The sequence below is a fragment of the Salvelinus fontinalis genome, chromosome 31 (assembly GCF_029448725.1).
Source record: "Salvelinus fontinalis isolate EN_2023a chromosome 31, ASM2944872v1, whole genome shotgun sequence".
Classification (NCBI taxonomy): Eukaryota; Metazoa; Chordata; class Actinopteri; order Salmoniformes; family Salmonidae; genus Salvelinus; species Salvelinus fontinalis.
Window position 1 is genome coordinate 44,593,529 of NC_074695.1, and position 21,651 is coordinate 44,615,179.

A 21,651-nucleotide genomic window follows, 5' to 3' on the forward strand; every position below is an offset into this window, starting at 1 on the left:
TTGTAGGGCTCTGGTGAGATCAGTTTATGAAAGACTTATTTTAAAACGGTGTCAGTCAAAAGTTGGTTTTATTCACTTCATAGATATCAATGTAGCAAACATCACATCCCAAAATACTCATTATAACCAGCTGACTGATGAAAGAAAAAAAACACCACATCTACCAGGTTTCTCTGGGAGACAAAAGGTATTCAATGTATTGGTCTTTTTATACCATTTTAAAACTTGTCACAACAGGGCTAACTCCAATGAAAAAATGTATAATACACAATCACACTACAACATTTCTGTCTTGGCCTTTTGGGACCGCTTGTGTGTGGTTACAGGGGCTCTTTGAAATAAGTGTAGGTTTGGCGCTCACATGACCTTCCATTACCGTCTCTTCCCCACACAGACCAAGAAGCCCTCTATTCTCCTGTAGCAAAACCAGACAGCTATATGAACCCCCAGGCCCTTACATCAGCCTAACATTTCGTACAGTAGCCGGGCTACAGAAGAGGAAGCCTAACTATGGAGGAATGAGAAAGGAGGACTGAAGAGAGTGGCAAGACTGAGAAAGAGAAAAAAATAACAGAACAGAAGACACAGATGATAAAAATGAGTGAAAACCCAGTGTGTGTGGTGGCTGGTCCTAGGGCGGCGTAACCATTTAACACGATCTGGCACATCAGGCGAAGATTGTCTCCTCGCGCCTCTTCTTGGTGAGGATGGTACCAGGCTTGTGCTGGGCGTCGGGGTGGTTGGACAGCTCGGGGGGGCAGGTGGACACGGGGCTCTCCAGGAATGCCTGCTTCAGGTCGTAGAACACTGACGAGTCCTCCTTGGTGAGGAAGGTCAGCGCCACGCCGCTCTTCCCAGCGCGACCCGTACGACCGATACGATGGATGTAGTCTGGAGGGGAGGGCGAAGGGGCAACGTCACAATAAGTAGTAAGACAAAGGTCTACACAGCAGTTAAAGCATTAAGAACTAAATCCATGACTGAAACTGTCTGGGACCAAGTTAACCTTGCAGAATATACATGCTTAACGATCTACATGCCATTGTGTCAATTAGGGGAAAACACTGCATGAAACCTTTACTCTCCCACACACACACACACTGCGCCCAACTTTAAAAACATTAGGCACCAAACAGAATTGAAGGAGCACCAGAAAGAGACTGACGTTTAATATAGTTGTGCTTACGTCAATCTCATGAGCAGCAGACCCTTTCTTCCCGTGCTCACCAGATTGGCCTAGAGTAGACGCACGTCCTCTCAAGTTACCAGCTTATTATATAGCTAGGTAGCATGACTGAACAAGGTTGTTCGTTATCAAACCAATAATTAGACGCCCGGGATTACTTTGAAAATGGCCCGCGACGCGGTTTGTGAAATTATGCTTCCGCCATATAAAAAGGAGGAGAGGTCGCTCCGGTAATATGGGTCATATTGTTTGGAATGGTTTGAGCTAGACACAAAGCACTTTCCTTCGCTGTCAAGCATAACTGGCGTGAAGATGTGCTCCATTTGTCCTCTCTGGCACTCTGGAGGCTCAAGACAGTGCAAAGTCTACTCTAAATTTTATGCATTATATATATTTTTTTTTTACTGATGGGAGGAATAGATACTCCATATGCCTCTGTGACGGAGAACTTTAACCCCGGTCTACAAATATGGAAGGCAGTACAAAGTAACAAAATCCAACAGGTGAGTGACCTAGAGCTGGAACAATAAAACTGAAAATAATTGACACTGACCATACCGATCACTTATCGCAGGCATCTCACTAAAATCGTTTAATACGATAAGTATCCTACTAGAGAAATTGTGATGGTTAAATGCGCAAGTTGATGCCGACAAACCATCAAACTAGTAGTGTAACTGGTGCACATTCATGTTAAAAACATCGTTCTATTTATCATCATCGCATCAATTCAGGGAATTTTTCTCCACGTTGCCCAGCTCGAGACCCCGGGGTCAAAGGTCATGGTCTTACCCTCGATGTTCTTGGCCATGTCGTAGTTGAGCACCATGGAGACGTCGTGGATGTCGATACCTCTCCCAGCCACGTCGGTGGCCACCAGGATGTCCTTGGCTCCGGCCTTCAGGTTGGACAGAGCAAACTCTCTCTGCTCCTGGCCCTTGCCACCGTGCAACGTGCAAGCATTGTACTGAAAGAGACCAGGCGAGAGAGGGGGAGAAACGTCATTAGAAAGAGAAGCATTATCAACCTCCTGGTTCCTAGAGTAGCCATAGTAGTGGTGAACGGATGACTAAAGGTCAAAATAGATGTATTTGAGGTGCCCTTGATTTAGTACTACGTTTGCACTTTTGGAGCTATTCCAGTCGTTACAGTGTACCAGGAAAACAAACCAGCACAGCTCAGGTATTAGAAAGCATTTGACCCAGTTCAGAGTGGTAAACATTTCCCATAATAAGAGCCTGAGGTCTCACCCCCATCTTCTCCAGAGACTTGGCCAGCACGTCGACACCCTTCTTCTGGTTGACGAAGATGATGATGGGCGGCTCGAACCCGCGCGCCAAAACATCCAGCAGCCTCTTCCTGGAAGACGAGACAACAAGGGAGACTCGGCATTAGCTACAGCTTCAGGGATAGAAGTGATGTGTGTGTGTGTGTGTGTGTGTGTGTGTGTCTCTCGAGTCTGTTACCTTTTCTCTCCCTCTCCCATCAGCAGGACCTTCTGTTCCACTCTCTCGTGGGGTTTACCAGCTGAACCGATGTACACCACGGCCGGACGACGCAGGTAGTTACGGGCCAACCGCTCTACCGCCGCGGGCATGGTAGCTGTGAACATGACCGTCTGAGAAACAGAGTGAGAAGGAGAGAGACGGACGGAAGGAGGAAAGGCAGGGGAAAGAGAATTCTCTTCTTAAATTGTACAGCTAGCTATATAAATTGATATTTTCTTCAGTGTGTGTTTATCTGCTAGGGCTTTAACAATCTCTCACCTGTCTGTACTTGTGTTTTCCCATCTCGAAGTTCATCTTCATTTTCTCTGGGTCCTCTGCCTCGTCCGTGTCTGGCTTCTGATTGGTCACAGGGATGTACTCCAGGATCTTCTGGACGTCAGGCTCGAAGCCCATGTCTATCATGCGGTCAGCCTCGTCCAGTACCACGTAGGTACAGCGGCCCAGGACCAGGTATCTGTTCTCCAACACGTCTATCAGACGACCCGGGGTGGCGATCACTATCTGGAAAACACACGCATTTACTCAGACCTCACAAGCACGCGTCTTAATATGGGCAATAATATTGTGTGTGTGAATCTACATGTTTGAGTGTGCAAAAAGGTGCGTGTTGTTTTCTAGTGTCTGACCTCGCAGCCCATCCGGAGGCGGAAGCCCTGGTCCTCCCTGGAGATACCGCCGATGACGGCCACGGTGCGGATGCCCAGAGGTTTCCCAAACTTAAGGGTCTCCTCCTCGATCTGCTGCGCCAGCTCACGGGTGGGGGCCAGGATCACTGCATACGGACCCTGGTCCGAGTCCTCGATCCTACGGGGACAGGGGAAAGAGGGGGTGAGAAGGATGTGTGGTTTGAATGAAGGACATGCAACTGTTGGAGAGTAGTTTGAGGGGTAACCCTCTGGCTGGGGAGGTGACACCTCACCTTTCATCCTTAGGCAGGGTCGTGATCCAGACCAATAGGGGGATGAGGAAGGCAGCCGTTTTACCGCTACCCGTCTCAGCCACGCCGATGATGTCGCGGTTCTGTAAGCCAATGGGGATGGCTTGTCTCTGGATAGGCGTTGGATCCTGGACAACAAGGGAAACAAAGAGGAGGACATTTTTTATACAGCAAGTAACGGCTTCAGTGCTGGATCAGGGGAAAGGCCCAAAGGTGGCGTGTGCATGCAAAGTCCTCACAGCTGACCTTGTAGCCACAGTTGTCGATGACCTCCACGATGTGTGGGGGCAGGTTGTACTCCTTCCAGTTCCGGATGGGGTGGGGGATCTTGCCACCCTTGGTGGTGATACTGTAATCCTCCCTGAAGATACGCCAGTCCCTGTCCGCCATCTCCTCCAGCTTCTTCTGCGACCAGTGTCTGTCATCCCAACGCTGCTTGGCCTCCTTCTTATGAACCTTCTTCAGCCGCACCCTGAGGAGCGGGAAGGGGATGGCGCAGAGGTTAGAGGACGACAATTACCCGTTTGAAGCCGCTTCAAAGACATCGATTCCAATGCGTTATAGCGGGCATGGTATTTTGCCAGGTGTGTTTGTGTGCGCGTGACTCACTCCTCCTGCTCCTTCTCCTCCAGTGTGCGTCTCGTCTCCATCATGTCCACGTAGAAATGGGACTGGTCTTTCTTCTGTTGCTTGAGGTCGATCCCAGCGATGAAGCCCCGGCCATACAGCTGAACCTGGTGCTTCTCTTTATAACTGAGAGACGGAGGCAGAGCGGGATATTAGATGGGAAGAGAGCAGGCGGCATAGGAGAGAGACAAATGTCTATTGAGGGAGCAAAGTTGTTAAAGGTATGCGTCTCTCTCTCAGATCTGAACACGTCTCTCAGATCCGAAACTGGCACGGGTCTGTTTTTCCACGGCCCTTTTCAGCACGGGTCTGACTGTCCTGTCAAACCCATTCTGAAAAGGACCGTGGAAAAACAGACCCGTGCCAGTTTCGGATCTGAGAGAAGTGTTCAGATCGGAGAGAGAGAAACCTCCATCCAAATGCTGCCAGTGTCATAAATAAACAAGTGATATTGACCAAATTAGCCAGTTACGTGTCCTTAAAAACAGCCTATAACAAATGACTCTGAATTTCGTCTCTGTTGGACCCGTGAAGGCCTCGAATCCAAATGATACATCTAATTCGGACACATGTTGGTGAAACTGTGAATTTATCATCCCAGTGTTCATATGCAGACTCACATGGGGTTGTAGTCAGTAGACGTGTCTTCAGAGGCATCCCACTCAAAGACAAACTTCCTGTCGTTCAGGTGACGTGTCCGCCGGCGCTTCTTAGTCCCGCCCAGGTAGCGCTCCTGATTGGACAGAGACGTGAGATGGCACAGTACACCGGCTCAAACACTTAGTTCAACCAATCATATCAAAGCTCACTCCTCCTAGACTGTACCACCGCACACTGACTCGGTAGTACCGGTGCCCATTATTCTTATTGTGTTACTTTTTATTATTACTTTTTATTTTAGTCTACTTGGTAAATATTTTCTCCTTCTTGAACTGCACTGTTGGTTAAGGGCTTGTAAGTAAGCGTTTCACGGTAAAGTCTACACGTGTTATATTCGGCGCTTGAGACTAAAAGTTTGATTTGACAAAAATTAATTATTAAATCTGAGAATCTCCAGTGAACATGTTTTTAGTCCAGGGTCATATTCACTAGGCACCAAACACAGGACGAGACTCAAACAGGCAGGGACGACATTACGTCGTCCAATAAGAAACGTTGTTTCCATTTTGTGTTGCAAAATATTTAGCTATGTTTTGCTACGGTATCCATGAATGAATAAAACCCAGGAATGAGCCTGTTTTCCTGAAACCGGCACATGGCAGAACCTCAATCTCCAGACATACCTTAATGGCCTGGAGCTCCTTGCCCTTATCCTTCTCCTCTCTGATCTTCTGTCTTCCGTCGTCCGCTTGGTCCCCGTTGTTCTCTCGCTCCATCCGCTCTCTCCGTTCTCGTCTGTCCCTCTCCTGGGGGTCCTCTGGGACACGGACAGACATACACCTTGTGAGCCGACAGCATTTTCAATGGAACTGTGAAAACAACTTACACCCTAACTCCAAGCACTGTCAGAGACCGAACCAGAGGTCTAACAGTGAGATACCTAACTTCCAGAAACCTCGGTCATGTTCAGTGGAGTGCAACGTTACTGAAAGTTCAGATAGAAACACGTTATGTAGACCAGACATGCTTCTCTGTCGTGTAGAATAGGGAATCAGTTAAGTTCTTTAGAAGAGATTTCTATCAGCGACATTCAGAATATTGCGACCTGACTAACCCCATATAGAATAACTATCTTCAAAGTAATGACTCAGGACGTCGAGTTGTGAAATGAAAGCTTCTTTTAGTAATATTACTCGTTCACGTTACATTTAACAACTTTAGATTCTACAAAACAATAAAAGAAAGTTGCTCGTGAAAGTCGGGATATTCATTTGTCACTTGTAAATAATGGAGCGTTCTTCGTTTTTCTACTACCTGTCGCAAAGCATTCTGGTACTTGCAGTCAATAGCGTAATCCAATACTAACCAATACAACATAAATATGAATGTAGTTCTCTCAATCTCCATCACACGAATTCTAATACAGTTACATATGTAAATAACTGTAAAGAAAATATATTTAGATACAGCTCAATGAATTAACTGTAATCATTAACTCTGTAACCCTTTAAAAGTTACAACACCCCAAGCCCCTCCTACTCACCCACCATCTTCCTCCTGACTAACCCCAAGCCCCTCCTACTCACCCACCATCTTCCTCCTGACTAACCCCAAGCCCCTCCTACCTCACCCACCATCTTCCTCCCGACTAACCCCAAGCCCCTCCTACTCACCCATCATCTTCCTCCCGATGTCCTGGAACATCCTCCTCTTCTTCCTGTCCTCATCGATAGTCTTCTTCCTCTCCTCAGTCTGCTGCTGCCTCCTTTTCAGAGCCTCCGCCTCACGCTCCGCCTTGGACAGGAACTTGGGCTGAGAGAGGGAAAGGCATTCAAATTCAGTAGGAGAAACCCAGCTTAACATTCTTAATTCTTACACTCCCATCTTGCTCCTCACTGCAACCCAACAGATTGAAAACCAAATGAGCACTCTTAAGGTCTCACACCTTTGCCTCAGCCTCCTCCTCTGCTTTCTTCTTGGCTAGAAGTTCCTCTAGAGACAGTGGCTGGACCTAAGAGAGATACAGAGAAATACTCATTATGAAACACAATGCAACCCAAGGTACATCACAACGTGGCAGTTAGCTGGGCTTTGGAGAAGAGAGAGACTGCTCCCTGGTCTTACCTTGCTTTTCTTCTTTTTCTCATCTTCCTCATCCTCCTCTTTCTTCAAATCCTTCTCCCTCTTTATCCTGTCCTTGGACTTGGGGGAGAGGCTTCTGTAAGGAGAAGTAACCACTCAAGTTGAAAAGGTAAAGGAAAAAAAGATTTGAAAAGGTCTCTGCATATTACGTGATGTTTTAAAGACGCATAGCTCACACTCAGTTACTGAAGGGAACAAAGTGGGAGTGTTCCACATTCTGCTGAGAACATCAGCTCTTTATAATGCCTAGAGACGTTTTTAACGTCTCTGGATGGAACCATATCATTAGGACACCTTGATCTTGTTATTCGGCTCAAGCCTGCACCGAAGTCACCCTGTGACTAAAACACCAGGCTGATTCAAGCCTACAGACCTGGATTTCTTGCTGCAGTCTTTGTCTCTGCGGTGACCGTCCTTGTCTCGGTCCTTGCGGCCCCTCTCTCTGTTCTTGTCCCGGTCGTGCTCCTTTTCTCTCTCCTTGTCCTTCAGACGGCGATCTCTGGAGGCGAAGGAAAGGTCAGATGCATAGAAATATTACCAACCCGCGATAAACCCACTGGAAGTTAACTTGAAATGACACAAGGTTCCAGTTTAACAACGCTTACTAAACCGTATTAGCACACTACATGGTTGCCATGGCACTCAGGCCAGGTTCATCAACAACGAGACCCCTACGCAGGCGCACTAATAACAGAGTGATAGCCCCGTAACAACGAAATATAGGGATGCTTAAAACATGAACTTAACACTGGACACAAACGTACCTCCCTCCAGGGATGGAAGATGTCGCTGTACTCCTAATATTCCCATTATACAAACTGATAAATCGAGAAGATAAAAAAAAAAAAAAAAAAAAAGAGGAGTATTTCAAACAGCCTTTTTCGTTCTCATGCTAGGTAGCAGAAGCCACAACAACCATTTTGGAATGGCACGTAGAAGATCGCATTGAACGACAAAGGATAGTCAGCCAATCAGGCTCAGAATGGACTACGGTACTTTGTTGCGCTGTGGAAATGTCTAAATAAAATTCCAAAATGGCTGCTATGGCTTTTGCTACCTAGCACGAGGACAAAGAGGGCTGTTTAATACAGTGTTTCCCAACCCTGGTCCTCAAGTACCACCAACAGTACACATTTTTATTGTAACCTGGATAAGCACACCTGATTCAACTTTTCAACTAATCATCAAGCCCTCAATGAGCTGAATGAAGTGTTCGGCCAGGACCAGGGCTGGTAAACACTGTTTTAGAGAATGGGAATGTTAAAGGTACAGCAGCATCTGCCATCCCTGGATTCCACGCTGCCCTGATTATGACAGCAGTGCATTTCAATCTAGAGGGAAGTTGTACTAAGTGCATCCGAAAGGTTGACACTATTCTGCCAAGTTGTTCGCATTCACCCACTACCAATAATTCTGCGTCATTCAAACCTTTCTGCGGATTTGGATCGGTTGCGTTCACGAGAGCGTTGGCGAGGTTTCCGGTCCTTGGACGGGGAGCCTTTGCGTTCACGCTCTCGTGAGCGACTGCGTTTCCGCTCCCGATCCTTATCCTTATCCTTGACTCCTGAGGTCTCTGCTGCATTGTTCTTGTCGGTTGGATCACCAGCCATCTGTGAGAACAGAATGAGTATAGCTTTGAGTTATAGGTCGTCAACTCCATGTTACCATTAGCTCAGTATGTTATGTCCCCAACCCCCACTAAGTTCTGATTGTCTCCATTTATCGATTTCATGTACAACACTTAATGGTGTAACCATCATCCTATCAACTAGCTAATCATAAAAAAAGACAACAATAATTTGATTCAAGTTTTTAGTGCTGGGCTGGAATAAAGAATTGCACGCTCAATAACTATCTAGCTAGCTCTCTCGAATGAGTTGTTGGCCACCGGCTTACATGGTTGGTTAGTGAACTAGCTAAATGTCAGGTAATTATCTACCTAGGTAGCTACTGAGGTAACTAGCAAGTATGATATTATCATCATGATTATTTTTTGCAAGACTCAAAAACAATCTTTTGGTATTTTTTTCATTAGTCCATTGTTAATGCGGTACCAAATGTTTTGCGTGTCAGCAGTCAAGTTTTCAAGATATTGGACCTCCAAGAAGAATATACCGAGTTCAAAACAACCGGGAACTCCAACTTCAGTGTGTTTCAAGACAACTGGGAACTCGGGGGGCAAAAAACAAACTCAGACTGGGAAAAACAGTTTTGAACAGTCATCCTACTTGGAATCCAAGGCGGAAACGTAGACATCATGTTAGAGCTTGTACTTTCCGACATGAAGCCCCCCCCCCCCCCCCAGTTGTTTTGACACGTTCAAAACAACTGGGAACTTGGAAAAACACGAGGTCAAATCATTACGTCAGTGATCTTCAGGTCAGAAATGTCCAAGTTCCCAGTTGTTTTGAACACAGTACCAGTTGCCTTGAAAGCACCACCTGTGTCACTTCCACATTATCATGATGATACAAAATGGAAGTGACACTTTTGCTGTATTCAAACAACTGAGAGCTCAGGACTCTGAAATCACCAACTTCGATGCATTCAAAACAACTGGGAATTGAGGGGGAAAAAACGAGCTCCCGACAGGGGAAACGTGATTGTAACGGTCATCCAACTCGGAATTCTTTCTAGAGCTCTGACTTACTGACCTTTAGATCACTGACGTAATGATTTGATCTCCGAGTTCCCAGTTGTTTTGAACGCGGCATTTGCTTCTTGAAAATCCTATATTTTATGGTGCGTTCAAGACAACTGGGAACTCTGAAAAACACAAGGTCAAATCATGACGTCGGCGATCTTTAGGTCAGAAAGTCAGCATTATAGGAGGCCCGAGTTCCCAGATGGAATTCTGAGTTGGATGATTCATTCAAATAGATTTTTACCAGTCTGAGGTCCCCCCCACCCCCCCTAGAGTTCTCAGTTGCCTAAATGACACGTTCAAAACAACTGGGAACTTGGAAAAACACGAGGTCAAATCATTACGTCAGTAATCTTCAGGTCATAAAGTCGGAGTTCTACAAAGAAGCCCGAGTTCCCGAGTTGGAATTCTGAGTTGGATGACCATTCAAATCGATTTTACCGTAGTCGGAGCTCGTTTTTTCCGAGTTCCCAGTTGTTTTGGAACGCGGAATTAAAAACTTGACTGCTGACATGCAAAACATTCTGGGACAGTATCAACGCTGGGCTAATGGAAAAAAAGCGATTTAGTGGATTTTATCTTTAACTTCCTAACGTTACTTAGTTACTGGTAGTTAGATAGCTAACGTTAGATACTAGCTAGCAAGCAAGCTCGTTAACGACTGGGGGACAGATTATAGAAATAAAACACGTTTCATGGATTAAAGTCCAAACGTTATTTATAAACACTGCAACTGTAAGGTTTTACAGCCTAACCTAAGTAGGTAAAATGCATGTATATAACTTAAAATACGAACCATGGTCACTTAAAAACAAGATGCTTTCGAACTATCTTCGTTTTACCAAGCCGCCATGTTGCACGACGCCACAAATGAAAAGAACAGTGGATTCTGAGTCTGGTAATTGTGGTTTTCTAGAGGCGTTGCACAGTGTAGGTTCAGCATGGTGTTAAAACCATTTTCACTACATTTCCCAAGAAACATCGGTACAAGATTAGGGCCCACATTGTTTAGAACAAGGATACCTAAATGCCTGCGTGGTAATTCGTTGAACTGTTATGCACGTTTGAGACGCAAGGTGGCGCAAACTTGCTTATGTGTTTTCAACAGACGAGAAGCAAGTCTGCTACTCTGATAGTCGAGTCAATGATGTAGTAGCCTATGTAAACAACATAATACAGCCTATGGATACAGTAGGCCAGACATAAAGAGACTGTTCTACACATTTATTAATTGAAGATCTCCAAGTTTATACAATAAACAAGAGAAGAGTCCTTATATTATGAGATGCATCCTGCAGAATGTTCTCATGAGTTACATGTATTGTAGCAAATTATGTTTGCATTCTTTTATTTGTTTGGAACCTAGTTTACTTGTTAATCCCTGGTCCCCCGTCTAAATGGAACAAACAGTACATGGAGTCTTCGAGTTTTGAGGAATCTTTATCAAATTGGAATTTAAACAGAGCCCCTCGGACAACTGAAAGGAAGACTGCATTCTAATAATGCTTCTACTTATTAAAATGGTGGTGATTTTATTCTTAGATGATGGATGTGATAATGGTTTAATCATCTGTGTTTCCCTTCCATTGAGAGAGGATCTTATTACAACGTTCCGGAGAAGAGAACAGAAACATTCTACCAATAGAATATCCATTAGGATTACATTGGTTGAAATTCATTTGTGGCATTCCACTTCTATACTCAAATTTGATTTGATATTTCACTATGACTTTAGTATAACATTAACAGGAAAGGAAATCCACCATGCAACATTGAAAATTTCCCCTAACTGTGCATTGGCTATTATTGAGAAGGGCCTCCCCATTTATCTGCAGTATCATCAAACAGTTAGGTGATAGAGAGATGGAGGGAAAGGGGAAAAGAGACACCTAGTTCCATTTCGCCAGGTGTGATTTAGTCAGCCATCTATTCATTGTTCATGTAGAGACTATCAATCATGTTCCAGTCATTGAATAACAGGTGTTTCTCTCAGAACCAATTCCTGCCCGGCTGCCCCTCACCTTTCCCCCATCTGTCCTTATTGTTCCCCTTAACCCTCTCTGTACAGTCCCTTGCAGTCGCAACTAGATCCCTGCGCCCGCCTCTCCCTATTCCACTATGAGCCACGTGCATTATATGCTCCTCTCTCTACGGACTCTGCACTGTAGTCAGCAGATTTTCAAAACAGAATACCTCTCTCTGAAATTGAGGATTTGTGTATCTGGAAGATCTGATTAAAGGATTTGCTTTATCTGCCATTTGGAGCCACACTCCCACATCCACGAGAGGACACACACGGACACAATCCCACAAGAGGACACACACTTGTGCACACAGACAAGCAGACAGGAACAACAAGGCATAGCACAGTAGGCTACTCCAGCGGAAGTATGGTTGGGTGATAGGGAATTAATGGCTTTTGTAGGATAGCTTATGTCAGAGTATCAGTCACTGTACTGTAACTGTCTTCATATCATATCTCAATATTCATATCTCAATCTCTACTATAGTCTGTGCAAGGGTAAACACAGAGTTTAAGGACAGACAGCCTCGCCACGAGCTGAGACGGGAGAGGAGCTGATTCTTATTCTGGGCCTGCCTTTGGCTCCAGGGGGACATTGAGAGAGAGGTGTGGAGCAGCTATGGATGAGAAAACGATATCAGCATGGAGACAGATCAAAGTTGATGCTAAACAGGGGTGAAACTGAAAAGCAACAAGGGGGGAACAATACATTGATTATTCACTCGGTTGCATAGTAATGGTGGATGCTGTTGTGAATGTGAGGTGAAGCTGTCAATGAGAATCTTTCTTTCTCTGGATTTTGTTTTGTCTTTTCTCATCTGTGAACAAAAGAGTAGAAGTAAAAGGTGAAAATGAGGCGCAGCTGTAGACAGGGTTAATACTGTATCTTCATAGTCATACACAGATTCAGTGACAGTGTTGTGAAACAAAGCAATGCACGTCTATCAAACACTATGTATTGATTTGAAATGGAATGGAATACAGGCTACGTAATTGATTTTTAAGGTTGATTGAATGACAAAATATGTCTTGAGGCAAAGGATTTTCTCACAAAGAATGTATGGACACACAAGGTCTACGGTATGATTGTGTATATTTTTGGCTGTATGAAAAAACGTCAGCCGACTGTTCTCACAGACACACACACACACACATACCATCCTACTGTTGCTATGACAACAGAATTGAGAGAAAATGTAAAGTTATCATGTGTTCTTTGCTTGCTCCTGGCTAAATCATAATAAGTATGGAGTGAAAATTCAACAAAATCCCTCAACTGCTCTAAACTGTACAAAAAAATCTAGTGGTTTCAACTAATTGTTATTAAGTAACTGGTTATTTTTGGGGTTCACTTAACTTTTCGGTCCAAGTGTTACCTGAACTAAAAACAATTAGTTGGCCCAAACTTAGCTCCAATGTGAGAAAACGTAGGCAAAAATTCAGTCAACTTAAAATGATATGTTTGCTCAAGTTGTCTCATATGTTCATTCGACTAAAAATTATTTATTTGGGCATCTTACCTAAAAACGGATGTGTAATTAGTTATACACACACACAGTGCTTTTAACATGAAATATTTTAAATGTATGTATTTGACACAGGTTGTCATACATGATTACATTGTGCATGTTCATTTGTACAGTAATTCATATTCAACATGTCCTCATATGGGATTTAAACTCACAACCTCTTGGTTCACAGTATTCCAGTCATCCTGCAACGCCACCATGTCTGTGTCAATGACCGATTTCACCTGTATTGCTACACTTTGCATTTCATGTTAAATGTTACAAGCTCTGGGAAAAGTCGATTTGAACGGTCATCCAACTCGGAATTCCAACTCGGGAACTCGGGTCTCTTCTAGAGCTCCGACTTTCGATCTGAAGATCACTGACGTCATGATTTGACCTCGTATTTTTCCAAGTTCCCAATTGTTTTGAACGCGGCATAAGAGGTTGTGAGTTCAAATCCCAGATGAGGACATGTTGAATAATAATTGCTGTATACATGAACATGCATAATGTAATCCTGTATGTCAACATATGCAAGTTGAAAACATCGTATGTTAAAAGCACTGTGTGTGTGTGTGTGTGTTATTTTAAGTTAACTGAATTTTTGCCTACGTTTTCACAAGTTGGAGCTGAGTTTGTGCCAACAATTCTTTCAGTTCAGGTAACACTTGACTGAAAAGTTGACTAAACAAAAAAGGCTGTGGAACCAGTTACTTAATAATATATTATTTACAGTGTATCATCGACCTGATACTATATGATGTGCTCTTATTGGATTGATGTTTCTTCCTGCTTCTCCTGTGTGAGGAAGGAATGCCTCAGTCACAGAGGAATGTCCAGAGTTCATACACCTTGGCAGAGGGCTGAGCCTTTCTAAAGGCCACATAGTCATCAAACAGCAGAGTAGAACATTTGTTGTGCAGTGTACACCCATCCAATAACCACAGGGTAGCTGCAGTTGTCTGTTCTACAGCGTAGTGTGCCTTCAGAAAGTATTCACACCCGTTTACTTTTTTTGTGTGTATTACAAAGTGGAATTAAAATGGATTGAATTGTCATTTCAAGTCAACGTTCTAAACTAAATACTCTGTAATGACAAAGTGGAAGAAACATTCTAACATTTGTAAAAGATTAATGAAAAAAAATTATATATATATATCTTGATTAGGTAAGTATTCAAACCCCTGAGTCAATTACATGTTAGAATTATCTTTGGCAGCTATTACACCTGTGAGTCTTAATGGGCAAGTCTGTAAGAGCTTTCCACACCTGGATTGTGCAACATTTGCCCATTATTCTTTTCAAAATTCTTGAAGCTTTGTCAAATTGTTTGTTGATCATTGCTAGACAACCATTTTCAGGTCTTGCCAAACTGTAACTCGGCCACTCAGGAACATTCAATGTCTTCTTGGTACGCAACTTCAGTGTAAATTTGGCCTTGGGTTTTAGGTTATTGTCCTGCTGAAAGGTGAATTCATCTCCCAGTGTCTGGTGAAAAGCAGACTGAACCAGGTTATCCTCTAGGATTTTGCCTGTGCTTAGCTCTATTCCATTTATTTGTTATCCTGAACCCCCCCCCCCCCCCCCCCCCCCCCCCCAGTCCTTAATGATTACAGCCACCACAGTGCTTGAAAAGAAGGAGAGTGGTACTCAGTAGTGTGTTGTATTGTATTTTCCCCAAACATAACACTTTGTATTCAGGACTTTGTATTGCTTTGCCACATTTTTTTGCAGTATTAGTGCCTTGTTGCAAACAGGATGCATGTTTTGGAATATTTGTATTCTGTTCAGGCTTCCTTCTTTTCACTCTTGTCAATGAGGTTAGTATTGTGGAGTAGCTACAATGTTGTTGATCCATCCTCAGTTTTCTCCTATCACAGCCATTAAACACTGTAACTGTTTAAAGTCACCATTGAGCTCATGGTGAAATCCCTGAGCGGTTTCCTTCCTCTCCGGCAACTGAGTTAGGAAGGACGCTTGTATCATTGTAGTGACTGGGTGTATTGATACACCATCCAAAATGTAATTAAAACCTGTAATTAAATACTTTGCTAATAGGGATATTCAATGTCTGCTCTTTATTTTATTTTGGCTTGCCATAACAAAGGGGTTGAATACTGACTGACTCAAGACATTTCAGTTTTTAATTCTTAATTAATATGTAAAAATGTATAGAACAAAATGGCACTTTGACATGATAGGGTAGTGTGTGTAGGCCAGTGACCAAAACATCTCAATTTAATCTATTTTAAATTCAGGCTGTAACATAACAAAATGTGGGAAAAGTAAAGGGGTGTGAATACTTTCTGGAGGCGCGATATGTATTGTAGCCTATTCTGCAGTGAATGTAGTGAGTAGCCAACACAAGAACTGGCATGAGAACTGAATAGCGCACAGGTGACCGACCATGAATATTCGAACGCGATTGGGAATTATAACTGACCTAATTGGCTGTTGTTTATCCAGCAAGTTTAGTTCATCTCTGTTATGGTAGGTACATGGTTTGGTAGCTCTGCCATGTGAGATCATTGGTCATTTTGCATGATCGTTAGGAGCGTCCAAGTTCAAGCACTTTTAGCAAATGTTGCGTAATATAAGCCATTACATTGTCTTAATGGCCCAGGGCTGTGTGTCGATACTATAGGCTTGAGAAGAAGACGTCAGTGATTTCTTGTATAAGGCGATGTAGTGTTGCTTAGTGTTAATTTTGCTTTCAAAATCATTTGCTTGTTTCAGATTTTTTTTAAACTTTGAAATGTACACAAATGGTGGATTGCTGATCTATCAGTTTGAGCCTACGCACAACCTTGTCTTGAGTCAAGGGAATGCAGGAAAGATAAGCCATGCTATTTGTTTCAAGGAAAATGAAGACTATAATGCAAACTAGACCAAACAAAACCTCCAATCAGCAGATGAGCTACAGTAACTTGACCTGACCTCCATATATCTATACACCTCAAACCTCCAACATAAAGGTCCAGCAACCCACCCCCTACCCACATCCCAAACCCCCAAAACGCCCTGCGCCCGATCCCCAACCCCTTATGCCCCTGACGCCAAGCACCGTTGTCTAATTAAACAGCTAAATGAGAGCATTCACTGTGAACATGCCCACGGGGCAAGCCAAACCGGGGGGTTGGGACAGGCAGGGGGATGGGGATGGGGATGGGGAGGTGAGGGGGGGCAGGATGGGTAAACTTATGGGGTCTCTGTAGTAAGGGCAGATGAGGGCTGGATGGGGGAGAGGGTTTGGCTGGGGGGGGGGGGGCTGATAGTCACATAAGAGGACATCGCTCCAGCAGACGTGAACAGAGTGCAGTCATGCGTGAGCGCCAACTGGGCCGCTGCTGCTTACCTCTATCAAATACACATGGGAATGAGAGATATGCAGAGCACACAGGATAAACTGCTTAGTAGTATACACAGGACAGATATACACGCACGCACGCACGCAAACAGATAAAAGGAACCACATAGGACTGAACATAGAAACACATGGGTACGCGTCAATGACGTAGGGTTCAGGCCATAGCACACATTCGAATAACCAAAATTGCTCATCCCCACTGCTCCAATTACTATCACCATAATATAAGTTGATTATGAATAAGAATTTGATCTCAACTGACTTGCCTAGTTAAATAAAGGTTAAATAAATCAAATACAAATGACGATGAGCAATAGATGGTAAACCAGACAGAGAAGACTGATTGAATAATAGGAGCGGTCGTATTAAGGAAAAGGGCTATACTATCAGTGGTAGACACTTTACAATAAATTAGGTACACATTGGATTTGATTGTGAGCACATTAAGTATGCTAAAACTGTTTAATATAGCTCATATTTACAGTATATGGCTATGTCCTGCGGGTGCGGGGACAACAGAAAGGCCCTGGCATATGCTGTCTGGGGAAGTCGACGTGATTTATTGGGCACCCCAGCGCACACAGCCATGCACAGACTGATGCTACAGGGCTGCCTGAAGTCATTACATCAAAATAGCTCTGGATAGAGAAATCGAACAGAAACTTATGTCATGACTGAGGTTCACTTATATGAAATCCTATGTGATCATAGAAGCGCTGCTTTATTTCTCAAATAAAAAAAAATATATATATATATTTGTCACATGTGCCGAATACAACAGGTGTAGACCTTACAATGAAATGCTTACTTACAAGCCCTTACCAACAATGCAGTTTTAAGAAAAATAAGAGTTAAGAAAAATATTGACTTAAATAAACTAAAGTAAAAAATAAAAGAGCAACAATAAAATAACAATAACGAGGCTATATACGGGGGTTGGTACCAAATCAATGTGCGGGGGTTACGCTTCTGTGTGTTCCTCTGTCTTATAAACCGGGGATGTTCAATTGGTCTCGAGAAACAGATCTGCACGCGTGCATACAAACATCAAAAATACAAAATAAACACAGTCCCCCCTCCTAGCTCTATCGAGTCCGTGTTTTAGAGCCCCGTTTCTACTCCACGAGACAGGAATTATGGCCGTCACAGTGGCCTCAGCAGCGCTCGCTCAGAGGGAGGCAGAGAGAGGCTTTGTGCGTCTGTGTGTCACTGGGTGCAGATAGCCTATCAGTAATCATGCAGCATAGCTCTGAATCCCCTCCCTCACCCGGTCTCTCTCCGTGCGGTGTCTGATAAAGGCGTTGTGTGCGTGTGTGTGTGCGCGCGGGGTGCCACGTCTGATAGATGATGTACTTATTTGGTAACAAGCATCACTGCAGATCGGCCATTTTCCCCAGTCTAATAGTTGAACAACCATCACTCCTCAAGAGGATGTCAGACCAGTTGGGCAGAACTCTTGCTCTAAACCACCCTCTCTCCGATCCTAATCCCCCTCTGCCAGCTCCCCCACCTCGGCTAACCCCTCACCGCCCCCCACCAACCTTCGCCTCTCTCTTCCATCCACGTGGCGAAGAGAAAATCTCCCTTTGTCAAGACTTCATAGACCAGTTGCTGAAACATCCAGCCAATCCCTTTGTTTTATATTACTGTATATATATGATCATTGTCATATACAGCTCTATTTCTTACAATGCATCAATTCATAATGTCCGGGATTTTTAAAAATAAATTGCATATTTATGGCCATGATGTCTGGGCCTTTCTCCAATGCTAATGACAGGTTTCAGAAATGTGCTAGATTCTTTTTTTAATCAAACAGGTTTATTTATGTTAGGATATTTTGTCATCATGATGTTTGGCTTTGTACTCATGAGTCTTATCCTAAAAAAAACAATGCAAATTCCTTACGGCTCCTAACCAACTGTGCTATTTAAAAAAAAAAATGTTTGCATTGTTTGTAACTTATTTTGTATATAAAGTTTCTGCTACCGTCTTTTATGACCGAAAATAGCTTCTGTACACCAGAACAGCGATTACTCACCTCAAACTGGACAAATACTTTTTTTCTTTAATGAGTCCGGCGCAAAGGATATGCTGCTTTCCGGAGACCAGGCCCAAATCCCCGTCATTTGCGTGAAGAAAAGGCGGAGATACAGAGGGAGAAGGTCGGGGTGCCTTGTGATGATTCGGAGGCGAGTGAGTATATCGCCACTACCATCGGTTCTATTGGCAAACGTGCAATCACTGGAAAACATACTCGATGATCTACGGTCGAGACTATCCTACCAACGGGACATTAAAAACGGTACTATCTTATGTTTCACCGAGTTGTGGCTGAACGACGACACAGATAATATAGAACTGGCTGGGTTTTCCATGCATCGGCAGGACAGAGCAGCTACGTCTGTTAAGACGAGGAGCGGGGGTGTATGTCTATTTGTCAATAACTGCTGGTACACAATGTCTAATATTAAAAAAGTCTAGAGGTATTGCTCGCCTGAGGTAGAGTACCTCATGATAAGCTGTAGACCACACTATCAACCAAGAGAGTTCTCATCTATATTATTCGTAGCCATCTATGTACCACCACAAACCGATGCTGGCACTAAGACCCCACTCAACGAGCTGTATAAGGCCATAAGCAAAAAAGAAAATGCTAATCCAGAAGCGGCGTTCCTAGTGGCTGGGGATTTTAATGCAGGCAAACTTAAATCCGTTTTACCTCATTTCTACTAGCATGTCATATGTACAACCAGAGGGAAAAATTTGCCCTCAATTTGGAAAATCTGACCATAATTTTACCCTCCTGATTCCTGCTCACAAGGAAAAACTAAAGCAGGAAGTACCATTGACTCGCTCAATACGGAAGTGGTCAGATGACGCGGATGCTACGCTACAGGACTCTTTTGCTTTTCAGCACAAACTGGAATATGTTCCATGATTCATCCAATGGCATTGAGGAGTATACCACCTCACCTCAGCTTCATCAATAAGTGCATGGACGACGTCGTCCCCATGTTGACCGTACGTACATATCCCAACCAGAAGCCTGTGCATTGACTCATTATTGTTGTGTAATTTTATTCTGTTACTTTTTATAAAAAATGTACTTTAGTTTATTTAGCAAATATTTTCTTAACTCTATTTCTTGAACTGCATTGTTAGTTAATGGCTTGTAAGTAAGCATTTCACGGTAAGGTGTTGTATTTGGCGCATGTGACAAAAACAATTTGATTTGATTTGGTTTGAATAAATCACGAGGCAGATCCCATCTGGGAACTTCTTCAACACCAAATTAGAGGTACTGTATTTGGATCCAAACATTTTATACAACAATTAACAACTGTGAAAACAAAATGTCCTCCTTATTAAACGGCTACAGTCTATGGCAGAAGAGCTTTCATCAATTCACCATATGCATGGCCTGGAGCAACCTACCACAGCTCACTGGCTAAATGAACATGCTGTGTCTGGCCAGATGTTTGCCTAATTTGCCAGGACTCCTATATGCTAGGCATTTTTTCCAACCCTGTGTGTGTGTGTGTGTGTGTGTGTGTGTGTGTGTGTGTGTGTGTGTGTGTGTGTGTGTGTGTGTGTGTGTGTGTGTGTGTGTGTGTTTGTGCATGCATGTGTGCTTTTGTGTGTGCGTGCGTGCATGCATTATAATGAGTGCTAGGCCTATGTACTGCATATACTGTAGAAAGAGACAGACAGACATCAAATTAAATCAAATCAAAGTTTATTCGTCACGTGCGCCGAATACAACATGTGTAGACCTTACAGTGAAATGCTTACTTACAGGCTCTAACCAATAGTGCAAAAAATATGTTAGATGAACAATAGGTAAGTACAGAAATAAAACAACAGTAAAAAGACAGGCTATATACAGTAGCGAGGCTATAAAAGTAGCGGGGCTACATAGAGACACCGGTTAGTCAGGCTGATTGAGGTAGTATGTACATGTAGATATGGTTAAAGTGACTATGCATATGAACAGAGAGTAGCAGTAGCGTAAAAGAGGGGTTGGCGGGTGGTGGGTGGCAGGACACAATGGAGATAGCCCGGTTAGCCAATGTGCGGGAGCACTGGTTGGTCGGTCCAATTGAGGTAGTATGTACATTAATGTATAGTTAAAGTGACTATGCATATATAATAAACAGAGAGTAGCAACAGCGTAAAAAGAGGGGTTGGGGGGGGGGGCACACAATGGAAATAGTCCGGGTAGCCATTTGATTACCTGTTCAGGAGTCTTATGACTTGGGGGTAAAAACTGTTGAGAAGCCTTTTTGTCCTAGACTTGGCACTCCGGTACCGCTTGCCATGCGGCAGTAGAGAGAACAGTCTATGACTGGGGTGGCTGGGGTCTTTGACAATTTTTAGGGCCTTCCTCTGACACCGCCTGGTGTAGAGGTCCTGGATGGCAGGCAGCTTAGCCCCAGTGATGTACTGGGCCGTACGCACTACACTCTGTAGTGCCTTGCGGTTGGAGGCGGAGCAATTTCCGTACCACGCAGTGATGCAGCCAGTCAGAATGCTCTCGATGTTGCAGCTGTAGAACATTTTGAGGATCTCAGGACCCATGCCAAATCTTTTTAGTTTCTTGAGGGGGAATAGGCTTTGTCGTGCCCTCTTCACGACTGTCTTGGTGTGTTTGGACCACTCTAGTTTGTTGGTGATGTGGACACCAAGGAACTTGAAGCTCTCAACTTGAAGCTCTCAAGCTCGGTCCTCCTTTTCCTGTAGTCCACAAGCATCTCCTTAGTCTTGGTTACGTTGAGGGATAGGTTGTTATTCTGGCACCACCCGGCCAGGTCTCTGACCTTCTCCCTATAGGCTGTCTCGTCGTTGTCGGTGATCAGGCCTACCACTGTTGTGTCGTCTGCAAACTTAATGATGGTGTTGGAGTCGTGCCTGGCCATGCAGTCGTGGGTGAACAGGGAGTACAGGAGGGGACTGAGCACGCACCCCTGTGGAGCTCCAGTGTTGAGGATCAGCGTGGCAGATGTGTTGCTACCTACCCTCACCACCTGGGGGCAGCCTGTCAGGAGGTCCAGGATCCAGTTGCAGAGGGAGGTGTTTAGTCCCAGGATCCTTAGCTTAGTGATG

At 44.0% G+C, this 21,651-nt stretch overlaps 1 protein-coding gene across 1 annotated transcript; it reads right to left on the reverse strand.

Moving 5' to 3' along the window:
• Positions 1 to 49: 49 nt before the first annotated feature.
• ddx23 (DEAD (Asp-Glu-Ala-Asp) box polypeptide 23) lies at positions 50 to 10,548 on the reverse strand. The gene is made up of 17 exons (XM_055892887.1): positions 10,441 to 10,548; positions 8,429 to 8,610; positions 7,374 to 7,499; positions 6,983 to 7,076; positions 6,804 to 6,869; positions 6,532 to 6,670; positions 5,542 to 5,675; positions 4,879 to 4,991; positions 4,241 to 4,384; positions 3,878 to 4,103; positions 3,614 to 3,759; positions 3,321 to 3,498; positions 2,953 to 3,195; positions 2,653 to 2,804; positions 2,437 to 2,545; positions 1,979 to 2,153; positions 50 to 891 (listed from the first exon to the last, which is right to left on the reverse strand). Exons 1-17 carry the CDS (start codon positions 10,441 to 10,443, stop codon positions 668 to 670), a joined length of 2,454 nt encoding a protein of 817 aa, XP_055748862.1. The 5' UTR covers positions 10,444 to 10,548; the 3' UTR covers positions 50 to 667.
• Between the last annotated feature and the right edge of the window lie 11,103 nt (positions 10,549 to 21,651).

What these genes read in the sequence shown, in the direction of transcription:
- ddx23 (XM_055892887.1), bottom strand. An exon ending in CGATCCAAATCCGCAGAAAG is followed by an intron (nt 7,500 to 8,428) that starts GTTTGAATGACG and finishes CTTCGCCTCCAG; the next exon opens with AGATCGCCGTCTGAAGGACA. An exon ending in GACTGCAGCAAGAAATCCAG is followed by an intron (nt 7,077 to 7,373) that starts GTCTGTAGGCTT and finishes TTCTCCTTACAG; the next exon opens with AAGCCTCTCCCCCAAGTCCA.